The sequence below is a fragment of the Apodemus sylvaticus genome, chromosome 5, assembly GCF_947179515.1.
Source record: "Apodemus sylvaticus chromosome 5, mApoSyl1.1, whole genome shotgun sequence".
Taxonomy (NCBI): Eukaryota; Metazoa; Chordata; class Mammalia; order Rodentia; family Muridae; genus Apodemus; species Apodemus sylvaticus.
Genome location: NC_067476.1, coordinates 95,146,503 through 95,158,812, shown reverse-complemented (window position 1 = coordinate 95,158,812; position 12,310 = coordinate 95,146,503). Strand labels below are relative to the sequence as shown.

Sequence of the window (12,310 nt, the reverse complement as noted above, 5' to 3'; positions counted from 1 at the left end):
GTAACCACGTGGGATGGGCAGTCAACATCTTGGCATATCAGAAAGAAACTATTAATGACACCACAATGATAAATTGAATACCTGAAGCACTGCTTCTTCTGTATTTCATCTAATTTAACACTAGCACTTCTTCCCGTATCCAAATTTTGACTGTAGAGTTTACAATATATTCTCCACTACACATTCGAGTACACTTTTAACACATGCTGCCAAATAAAGTTAACAGTGGACTGTGTTCATATTCAAAGCAGAGAGATTATACTCAAGGAGAACCTTGATTGCAAAGGAATTTAATGGTGTCTCCTTTGGTGCTTTAGATAACAATTATCTGGTGTTCCACATTCTTTTTGCATTTACCTGTTGATAGACACAGCTGTTCACTTGGGGACCACAGGCCCAGGCTTCCCAGACACCAGCTTATCTAAGATACCTTTGCAGGATCACCTTGTGGCCATCCAAGCTGTCCTTTGACCCAGATTTCCTATGGAAATTCAGTAAATCCCAGGCAGATATCATGCTATCCTTTACACTGGGTAGATCCTCTGGCTGAGCCCTGAGCCAGCTAGCCTCCATGACAATGTGATATAAGGATTTAGATCCCTGATGAGCAGGAATGGGGAGAGGCATCCCAGCGCTCTAGTGATGGTGGATCTTCGTGGTCTTTGAGTTTAGAAAAGAGTGAAGCAATAAAACCCATTTCACAACTCATGTACTAAAAAACTAACATAACATTCTATTCCTTCATGATGCTGAATGGGGAAAGGGGGCATTTTCCTGGTCAGAGAATGTTCCTGTTCAAGACATGGGTATTTCCCTCTTGGAAAGGCTTGTCTTTAGGAGCAAACTGCTGCATTTCCACTAAGGCTCAACACCAATTGTTTCTGAGTATTTTGCATTCATCCAAACCCTATTTCCCCAGAACAGAGAAAATAGTAGTAAAAAGACAAAAATAAAAAGGAAAACACCCATGGAAAACACCCGTGGCTGAGGTGCCAACTAGGGCTTTGTCTCATTCACTTAATTCCTCAGAGTCCAGCTTTCCAATCTGTATAATGGGGTTGAGTTTACAATCCCAAGAGAGTCTGGTTAAAAGTCAGTTTTTAGCAGCAGCTGTCAGATAGAATATCAGTTGATGAAAGTTTTAAGACAGACTCATTGCCTCCAATAAATAGCCATTTCTAGTATCTGAGGACATAGAACTATCTATAGGAAGCCAGGGAGGGATTTTCTTCCATATCAGTTGACCCCCTCTAGCCCTTGCTTCTGTCTGTACAATGGAATGTTCTTGCTGCCTTGTCGGAATGGGCCCTTGTCACCATCGCTTGCGTTTGTCTCTGTTCTTGATTGCACTCTGTGTTGTATAGATGAAGAGGCCTTTGGTGCATATGGAAGTCTTGGTGAAGGTATCCACCTGTGAATGTTGCATGCGACACACTGCATAAGTCGTGCCTGAAGGCAAGGAAGCACAAAAAATATACAGTGGGCCATGCTGTTCCCACCCAGTTACTCCAAGATCCCTTCCAATATATATTATTTTGCTGGTAGCTAACATGATTTTTTGAAAGCTCATTGTATATTTTGTTTATAAAGCACAAGTTTGTGAATATGCATTTAGCTAATGTGACTAGCTGAGCAAATATTTTGGCTCGGTTTGGTTTTTAAAATGTACTTTATTTTCTGGCGATGTGGCAGCAGCTTCCTCGGAGGGGAATGGTAAGTTAGAAGGCATTCAGCCAAAGAAATGTTAAGCCAGTCCTTGACCGATATTATAAACACTGAAATAAACCATTGAGATACAAGAATTGAGGTGTGTTTTTAGTGGGTTGGGAAAAGGACAGGAATTGTGTTCTGAAGGTATATTTGCATCTTTCAAGAGCACACAAAATTATGTGTTTTGTTCAGTGCATACACATGCAAACACACACACACACACACACACACATATACCACTCTATTCTTTCACTTCATTGCTCTGTATCCTTTCTTCTGTTTTCTTTGTTCTTACATGTTTTGAAGCATCTCACATTCATAGTCTCTCTCTGTCTCTCTCTCTGTCCTTCTCTGTCTCCCTCCCTCCCTTTCCCCCTCTCTCTCCCCCACCCCACTTTCTTTCTTTTATTTTAACCTCTGTCCCTCTCTTACACACACACCGACCATTTCTTCTCTAGTCTCTCTCCCCTCCTTTCTCTCCCCTTTTCTCACCATCCCCCCTTTGCATGCTCTTCCTCTCCCCACCCCATACCATTTCTCCAACTGATTTCCAGAAATTCTTTCCTCTAACATCTCATGTTGAGCTGACTTACAATCACTTCACTCACAGTCTCTGTAATGTAAGCACTTCCTGCAGTGCAGGTCTGCCTTTGATCAAAGCCCCCTGCGCTCTAGTGGCACAGACAATACCGGGCAATGAACCTTCATCAAACTCTCATAACTCAGAAAAACATGAAGACTGCAAAGTCTCTTTTTGTTCTGTTTTGTTTTGGTTTGGTTTCCCTTATGAGCTACACAGAAAGTCACTTGCATGATTATAAAGTACCGCTGTAGTTCATGACCTAAGAGCAGATATGTGAAGTTGTTTTGAGGACATATAAACTGCAATTGGGGAATTACCATGAGGTATTTAAACTTAGTCATATGTGAAAAATAAAGGCATACATAGCCTTCAGGATGTAGGAACCTTTGACTTAAAGCATGTCTAAAAGTTGCAGTGTAAGACTGGAGAGGCTCTGTTGTTTAGGCTGTGGAGTAATCCCAAATTATTCTGGGTAGGATTATAGGACCCCTGCCCACCTTTTCTCTCTTTACCTTCCTCTGTCTCTCTCTCTCTCTCTCTCTCTCTCTCCCTCCCTCCCTCTATTTAGACACAGAGTCTTACCTTGTAGTTTGGGCTAAACTCAGATTCTACCCTGCAGGCCAAGCTGTCCTTGGGTCCTTGGGCTCTTCTATCTGCCTCAGCCTCCAGTGCTGAGAGTGAAAGTGTTTATCGCCATGCCCCGCCCAAAAGTCTCACATGGCCTCTCTGTTGTCATTGTTGTTTGCTCTGTTTTGTTCCTTTGATTTCAGTACTTTGGATGGAAAGCAGGGCCCTGTGTAAGCTATGTGCATCTCAGCCCTTCAAGTAATTTTTAAAATATATTTTTATCAATTGCAAATAGCCATCATGAAAAGAAGCCCAGGTTTTGTTTCATTTTGTTTGTTTTCTTTCTGTATATGCTTTTGAGAAACTTAGCTTAGTTTTGGTTTCAGAATTTTTTTTAAGAGAGAGAGAAAGAGCATAAAGTTGGGCAGGTAGAGAGTGGGGGGCTCTGGGAGGAATTTGGGGAGAGGAAAGAATAGGAACAAAATTTATTGAATGAAAAAAATTTAAATATAAAAAAAGAAAAATGGTAAAATAGCACATTAGACTAATAATGTTTTGTATGTCAAATGTACCAATAATCTTGACAGGCATTGCCTATAACTTGGTTCTCTGTTCTGCTGGAGATAATGATGTGGTGGGTGGGAGAAATTAAAACTTGAGGCCTTTGGGTACAGGCCAATTGTCTGCAGTGCCATGTGGTTATAGGAAGTAGAACTGGAGACAAGTAGATAGCAAGAGTTTCTGTGAGTAGATATTGTGGGTGGAATCCACAGAGCATATACTCTGGAAGGCGGGTCTCTGAGGTAACTTCCTCCCAGGCCAGAAGTGCTTGACGAAGGTATATATAATTCTTTACAGCCAAATTAACCTACATCCTAACCTCCCCTCAGTCTTCATGCTGTGCTTTCATGAAGTGTTGAGTTTTGGTAGTGCTGACTGAGCAACTGGGCCTAAGAAGCTATGAATAACATGCCGCCTGATGCCGTGAATCCCTGCTGTTACTGACTGACTCTTCTTCTCCTTGTTTCTTTCCTTTTGTCTTCCCACACAGGCCATGCAAGTAAAGGTACAGGTCAAATGCATGATGTGTCTTTTCTGTCCTAGTATTAGTGGTGTCAGGCTCTGTCCCCCTCCTCTCTGTGATCACCATGGGGGTGGTACAGATGGATTTTCCAACCTGTGGGTCCCCAGGGAAGGCAACAACCTATCAGAGTGAATGTAGGTCTATGATCCCTTGGAATGGGGAGGCCAGGGAAGCCTTGCCTTACCAAGGTCTCCTTGCTGTCTCTGCTCCCTTTTCCAGTGCCTGCCCTGTTAGTTTGGCAGCTACCACACTGCCAGAGATAGGCCTGGCAGGGCTCGGGAGCTTCAGAGCCTCACTCTTCTACTGTGGTACCAGGTTCAAATTTCTAATTTCTGTTAGTGAGCCCAGCCCTTTCATTATTCACATGCTCTGCCCCTGATTTAAGCTCCCATGATTCAAAGAGTGTCTCCCAGGGACTGAACTCAAGTTTGAAATCAGCAGATAATGTTAAGCTTGTGTACAAAATGCACATGATGCAGAAACTTTCCAATTGTTCCTGAAGTTTATTGTGTAGAAATTCTTCTCCTTCTGTTCAATAATGAGTATCTAATGCTATTGTTCCAAACCCTCTGACCCAAAATATGTGTTGGAAAAGGAGAGACATGTCAGAGCCAGTTCACATGCAGCTTGAAGAAAAAGAAAATAGAGCCTTGGCCAGATAGAGTTGCATCTAGGTGATGTCTCAGATGCTTTGTTCCTGTGTGATCTCAAAAATCTCACAATCTCTGAGCATCATGTTTTTTCACTACTGAAATATTTCAGACTTGTTCTGAGGACTAGATTCAAGCATATTGAAATCATATGTGTAACAGTTATGATTAGAATATGATATTGGCAAAATTAAGCAAAAATAACTGAGAAATCATTTCGATTATATATAAAATCCACAGTTACATTTGGCATATTTACCCATGTGCTGTGTGTTATTGTTTACACTTATACATATATAATACCATGTAGTTCATATGTGTATACCCAGATTCTATCCTTAATGGACAGTTTAGGTGATAGACTACAGGTGGATTTTTGCCTTTGGAATTCTCTACTCAATATTAGAACACAGAAAGAGCTTAGGAAGTTCTGTGAGCATAGAACTTGCAGTGTTTCATGTGGTGCAGGCAGTATATGAGAGACCTCTTTGGTCCTTTGCATTGTTTCTTCCCTTCTCCTGTGTGTTACTGCCTTCCTAACTTTTATACTGATGCTGACTTGTGGTTTTGGGGTACTAGGGACACAATGCCTCTGCAATTCTCTTTCATCAGATTGATTTCCAAAATCGTAATATATGCAGCTGAAAATGCTGCTTATGTAGCCTGGTGGGGAAAAAAATCACATTTTCAATAGTGTGTCATTAATCATTAGGAATCTCTCTCACAACTTGGAACATGGTCGTTTGTCTAAAGGCAGAATTAATCTTGACTCTTCTCTTGGAATACACGTCTGGGGCTTTGACATTGGCTCAGTGATTAAGAACATGTGTAGCTTTTGCAGAAGATCTTGGTTCAACTCTATGCACCCACATGGTGGTTCACAACCATCTGATCCAAAGGATCCAATACCCTCTTCTGAATTCTTTGGTATCAGACACACACATAGTGCAAATATGTGATGCACATACATATAGGCAAAATATTCATATATGTAAAATAAAATAAATATAAAAATTAAAAGGAAAGAATGAACCACATATCTCATAAATGGGTTCTACCCTAGGCCAAGAGAGCTAGGCCTTAGATTCCACTTCTGGAGGGGATAGGCACACATTGCTTGGTGTTCATGTCATTGTAAACTATAGTACTGCTACTGCATATTATCAGAGACACTCATGAAACAAAACCAGCATTTCCATGATGGTCCATGACAAATTTCAGGCCATAAAGCCTTCCCTACTTATATCATCTGGTTATTCAGCTGAGGCCAAGTCTATCAAGGAGGGTCAGCACTGGTCTTCCAAGCATCGCACCATAAAGAGCAGGTTGCTATAGAATCTCGTCTCCTGCATGCACCCAGACTACCATGTGCGCTGTGGGTGCTGAGTGTTTTCGGTTGCTTGTCTGGGAGCGACCATCATCTACAGTGAAGCAAGTTGGAATTCTCAGATTTCTCACTTAGAACCAAGTATGTAGTTGACACCTGTAAGCCTGAGAATAGACAGGCTGAAGTGGGAATGATACAAGTCTGAGGCCTAAATGGGCTCGTAGTTAGACCTGTCTCAAAAGAAAACAATAAATAAATAAATAAATAAATAAATAAATAAATAAATAAATAAAACTGCATCCACCAACACCACAACAAAAACCCCACTAATATGCGGCTGAATGAACTCCACAAAGAACGACAAGGCATGAACAAAACAAACTCTCATCAGCTGGAGTGATGACTCAGTTAAGAGCACTTGTTGCTCTTGCCAAGGAGGCCAGTTCAACTCCTAACACCCACCTCAGGCAGCTCCCAACCTCCCGAAACTCCAGCTCCAGGGCACCCTCTTCTGGCCTCTGTGGGAACTGAACTCATGTGCACATAGCCATATAGAGACACATGTAAGTGTAAATATGCAAAATTAGAAATAAACTTAAACTTGGAAAAAACTCCCAGAGGCTTAGAGAATTCCCTTATTTCGTGTATAGTTTTTCTGCATACCAAGCCAGATCCCAAAGCAGTCCTAGTCTCTATTTTCCTGTAAGAATTTGTGTTGCCCCATGGTGGAGAGGCTGTGTGGAATGCCCGTGCTATCAAATACTAGCTTCAGCCGTGGAAACAGGCCACTGGTTCTGTGATAGATATTCTTCTACATTTTAACTGGTATCCCAGGGGAAGGGTGCTGTTCCTTGTGGGAGTTCCTATTGTAAAAATCATTCTTTCTGTTGTGACTGTTGTCCCTTTGGTACAGAATCAAGCCAAGACTGTGGATGTCTGTGCTGTGTGTCTAGCTACTGTGGTTTTGTGTGCATGTACAGAAGAGAAGGCTCGGGTTTGGGCTGGTCTTCAATGGCCATCTGGTTTGTTTTTGCTTAACATATTTTTTGTTTTTGTTCTTTTACTGTTCTTTGAAATGTAGTAAGGCCCAACCTGTACGCACAGGGCCTCAAGGAAGCAAGCTACCCCTGAGCTGAGGCAGTTCCTTTCAGAGAGTCACTGAGCCCCTCTCTTTATTTCAACATCATCTCCTAGTCTGGAGGACAGGACCAGGAACGGAAGAAGACAAAGAGGCGAGGAGACTTGTATTCCATCCAGACGTCCCTTATCGTGGCTGCGCTCAAGAAAATGCTGCCCATTGGTCTGAACATGTGTACTCCCGGGGACCAGGAGCTCATCTCACTCGCAAAATCACGATACAGCTGTGTAAGCTGCCTCTGTGGTCCAGCTGAGTGCAGGGGAAACGCTGTAGGGAGTGGGTGGTAGTCCTCCTTTAAGGTGGTAGTCCTCCTTTATGGTGGTAGTCCTCCTTTATGGTGGTAGTCCTCCTTTATGGTGGTAGTCCTCCTTTATGGTGGTAGTGCTCCTTTATGGTGGTAGTCCTCTGAGGGGCAGAGGTGGGGGTTGAGGGAACAGTATACACTTTGTAAAAGCTGTCTGGAAGTCAGTAACTTGGGGTAAGTCTCCTTTCCTTGTCTCCTGTTCTAAGAAAGTTCCCCATTAAATTGTGCACTGGTCATCCATACTTCCCTATACCCTGTGTTGCATTTCCAAGGTGACCCATGGGAATAAAATTTCCCATCTTTCCATAGAGGGACACTGATGAAGAAGTCAAGGAACATCTTCGGAATAACCTGCACCTGCAGGAGAAGGTGATGCTTCATCTCTCAGGGGCTGCTGGATGGAAGACCTGACCTCCTGCTTGACTTATTTTGTTTATCTGACTGTTAACATACAGTCTTGCTATGTAGCCTAGGCTAGCCTCAATATTGAGACTGTTGTGATCATAAAAAGAGAAATAGGAATGAGAATATGTTCTACGGCAGTGTGGGAGAAGGGGGTGCCTCAGCGGACCCACGCTGAGGCACCCCTTCCCCCTGAGGGACCAGACACCCGACAGATAGCTGTGGGGTAGCACTTAGACAGAATCCTAACAGAGACCCTCTTGCCTCAGTCTCCCAAGTGCTAAGATGACAGATAGATGCCTCTGTCACACTTCACTCATGTTTTAAAATATATTCTAAAAACTTTAATTGCTACAAATGGGAGGCAAAGGCACTTGGATCAGGAATTTAAGGGCAGGGTTGGTTATTATAGCAAGTATGAGCATAGCCTGGGCTACAGAAAGCCCTGTCTCAAAACACACACACACACACACACACACACACACACACAGAGAGAGAGAGAGAGAGAGAGAGAGAGAGAGAGAGAGAGAGGCTAAGTTTTATAGCCACGTCTTTAATTTTAGGTTTTTCCTTTACTATTGCAAAGAGGCCTCTGATAAGTATGAGTTACACTTTCTAATGAACAGGAGGCCATCTCAGGAGGTGCTCGGATTAAGTCTCTGAATCTATTGACTGCAATGTTTGTTGAACAGAGAAAGAGGCTCCTGGGCGGGCATTTTAGCACCTGCTACTCAAGAAAGCTTTTGAAAAAAAAATAAGTTTGTATCTTGGGTAAAAAAAAAAATAAGTAAGTAAATTTAAAAGACAGAGAGAATGTAAAGGCAATTGAGATTTCTCCAGTTCTATAATTCTGAACAGCTCTGTTTTCAAGGTATACCATGCCCTAACAGAATGAGGAAAAACAGAAGTACTGATTCTTTCTTCTAAAAAATGTGTAACCGTGGTAGATAAAATACTTTAGGAAAAGAAAATAACAAAAAAAAATCATAACTGCCAAAAATTAAGAAGCTCTAAATCTTGACAGTGAGGATTTAAGAGGGAGCTCACCAGAGACCACTCAGACACAGTGTGTTGTCAATTGAAAGTCTTTTTGCCAGCCAGCTGGGACCACACCCAAGTGTGTGAGGACCTTGAGGTGGCTCTGAGTGCCCAGAACACAGGGTTTTAAAAAGCAAAAGCTCTGTCCTAGCATCTGTCTCAGCAGCTGCAGGGAGCTTTGCAAAAGCAGGCAGTTTGAAGTGAGGATAGAAGCCAAGATAAGTGGTTAGCTGCAGGGGCTTCCACACAAACAGGAAGTTCAACGGAAGCTAAGACTTAGCTAGGCTATCTTTACCTTTGGTTCCTAGAATGGAGTTGGGTAGTTTTTCATGGGATCTTTTATCAAGGAGATCGAGTTCTAGTTAAACCTGAAATGTCCTCAGCAAGAATATAAAATGGAGGAAACTTTGGAGTATCTTGCCTTTCCCCATGGGTGGGGATGGGGAATGGGACACCAGTTTCCTGGAGAGAACTCTGGGTGCTTCAGTCAGATGCATGCCTTAGAGCTGGAGTTTTAACAACTTTAAAGGCAGAGGAATATAGGACTGATTGCCTATCCTGTCATAGATACAGGGCATGAGACTTGAACAAAATTAGCCTCATACCAGAGAAACTCATGAATCCCCTTCAGAGACAACTTCAGAGACGCTTGGAGGGTCTCTTACTAAAATGTGGTAAAAAGTAATTAAATAAAACTGTTCCTCAAAATAGACTCAAAAGATTCAAAGTGTGTAAGGAAATGCTACAAGCAATAAGGAACTAACAGAAAGAAATTTAAAAACAAACACAGTTTTAAAAAATGTAGGCAGACAAAGGAAGCAATAGAATCCACAAACAATAACCAGAATGTTATTCTCGAAAAGGAGGGAAATAGGTTTGATTAAACAAAAAGATAGCATAAGGATTATACAAATACATACTCTCGAGATTTAAACCTTAATCTATAGGCATAAGAGACAAGGTAGGCATAGCTGAACACAGAATCGAGAAATTGGAAGATTGCTTTACAGAAATCATCCAAAATGTAGCACAAAGTGGTAAAGGGATGGGGAACATGAAGTTCATGTATTGCATCTATATGTTGTAGACTTAAGAAAGAAGGAGTGGGGCAAGAGAGGTGGCTCAGCAGTTAAGAGCACCTGATGCTCTTCCAGATGACACAAGTTCCATTCCCAGCATCCACGTTACATAGTTCACAACTACTTGTCACTTCACTGCCAGGGAATCCAGCCCCCTCTTCCCGCGTCCATAAGCAGCCAGACACACACATCATATGCACACAGAGTTAGGCACACATATACATAAACAACAGCATATCTTTTTTAATATATGAGAGGGCAGGAATGGAACAGGGAGGAAGGGAGAAAGGAAAGTATAATAAAAATGAGTCGTCTTATATGGAACCCTAGTAGGACTAAAAGTATTTCTTAGCACGAGAGGCACAGAAATTGCTCACCTCAAGTGGGTGTGCTTCAACTTTCAGTCTGATGACCCAGCTGTGAAATGGCAACTGAACCTCTACAAAGACGTTCTGAGGAATGAAGAGCCTTCTGATCCAGAAAAGACGGTGGAGCGGGTGCAGAGGATCTCAGCAGCTCTCTTCCACCTGGAGCAGGTACGCTGTGCTCTCAGTGTTTGCTCTGAGGAGTGTGTAAGCAAGACTGTCCCGGAGGATAGAAACGTCTTCCCTGTCCTCAGTTCTCAGTTACAGGAGATCATTTGAGGCCAAAGGCAGCCATTGGCGGTTACCCCCCATTACCCCCAAACGTTGCCTGCTTCCTCATAGATGTAGCCCCTTCAACTCTCCCTTGTGTTCTTAAGACTTCTTGGTATGAGTTCAGAAGACTAATTACAGCTCTTTGCCATTTGTAAAACTGCAATCCATGTCTAGTGGCATCTGGGAAAATGAAAACAGAGGACTGTCACACAAGAATGACTGATGGGGAAGTTTTTGCTAAATTTGGTTGCAAAACCAAAATTATTCCAGAGTTAATTGTCTGAGCTAATCAGTCTGCCACTCAGATCTGCCTACTATGTACCTGCTCATGTGATTTCTTCTTAGGTGGAACAGCCTTTGAGGTCCAAAAAGGCTGTGTGGCACAAATTGTTGTCAAAGCAACGGAAACGGGCAGTGGTGGCCTGTTTCAGGATGGCTCCCCTCTACAATCTGCCCAGGTGGGTTCTCCATCACTACTATCTGCCAGGTGAGCCCAAGATAGGAATTAAGGTGCCCTCATGCAGCGGAGCTCTCTTATGTTCAGCTTGATCCTAACAATAGGAGTTGGGGTCCTTGGCTTATGGTGCCTTGCAGACTGCATTGTATAATGGTCTACTAAGCAGTCCAGGTAAATATGGAAGCAGGTGAGGGTGCCTCATCCTGGGCCGTCATGGCCTCCCAACAACACACAATGAGGCTCTCTGCTTTTGCTGAGATTGGGGCTTTTGTGAGAACATAAAGGACTCTGGTACCAGGGAATTGTTTTCTAAAATATCTTAGCCCAAACTTTATCATTCCCCTGCTCAGTCACTAGGTGAAATGACAAAATTTACTAGTCTTCATCAGAGGCATAAATAAATAAATTTATTTATTTATTTATTTTAAAAATGTAACCTGAGAATTCTTCATCACAGTTGTTTTCCCCATCAAGATGAAGAAAGGGTGGCCAGATGTGGTCACATGTCTATAATCCCAACCCTCAGGAGGTACAAGAGGATCATGAATGTGAATCTAGCCTGGGCTATATGTAGCAAATCTTTGTCTAAAAACAAAAAGAGGATGAAAGACTAGAGACAACCAGAGGCTAGTCAGGAGCACAAAGTGCTTATCTTGGTCTTTTATACTTTGAAGTAAAAATGATATGCAGTTTGGGTGAAGGGATCCGATTTCCTCAAACTGTGTAGCATATCTTCTGTCAACATAGGGAATCTGTGTTAGTTAGATTTCCACTATCACAAAACACTTAAGGCAAACCAACTTTAAAGGAAGAACAGTTTGTTTTGCTTCGTGCTTTCATAGGCATGGTGATGTCATTTTCAGTAAGGCATTGTGGGAGTGAGTGTGGCATAGAGCAAAGTTCCTCACCTCACAGAGGCCAGGAAGCAGAAAGAGGGGGCAGAACACAGTCCTCAAATCCCCTTTAAGGGTATGCCCCTTGCTTCCTACCACTAGACTTCAATTTGTAAAGGGTCTGCCACCTCCCAGTAACAGCAGACTGATGACCTCAGTGCAGGACCTTTGAGGGCTCTGTGGAGCTACACCACAGTAATCCTCACTGGACTTGATCTGCATGCCTGGTGATAAGACAACTTCCTTCTTTATAATCAGTCTACAAAGCTGGTACTGACTAACAAACTTTGATTTATCAACTTCCCAGTCTCTGGAACAGCCTCACATGACCATGGACAGAAGTGTTCTGAATCTGTTTCTTTAGCCTATGAGACCAGAGTCCATCTTCTGCTTGGCTTTTGCTCTCATGAAATGGTGGATCTTAGCCATCATTTAACCAG

General features: G+C 42.5%; 1 protein-coding gene across 1 annotated transcript in view; it reads left to right on the top strand.

Moving 5' to 3' along the window:
• Ryr3 (ryanodine receptor 3) overlaps nucleotides 1–12,310 on the top strand; it is a 410,215-nt gene that overhangs the window by 351,680 nt on the left and 46,225 nt on the right. The window contains 5 exon segments of the mRNA XM_052181674.1: nucleotides 3,912–3,926; nucleotides 7,116–7,286; nucleotides 7,673–7,732; nucleotides 10,287–10,418; nucleotides 10,866–10,978. Of these exon segments, the coding sequence (XP_052037634.1) occupies nucleotides 3,912–3,926; nucleotides 7,116–7,286; nucleotides 7,673–7,732; nucleotides 10,287–10,418; nucleotides 10,866–10,978 (491 nt within the window).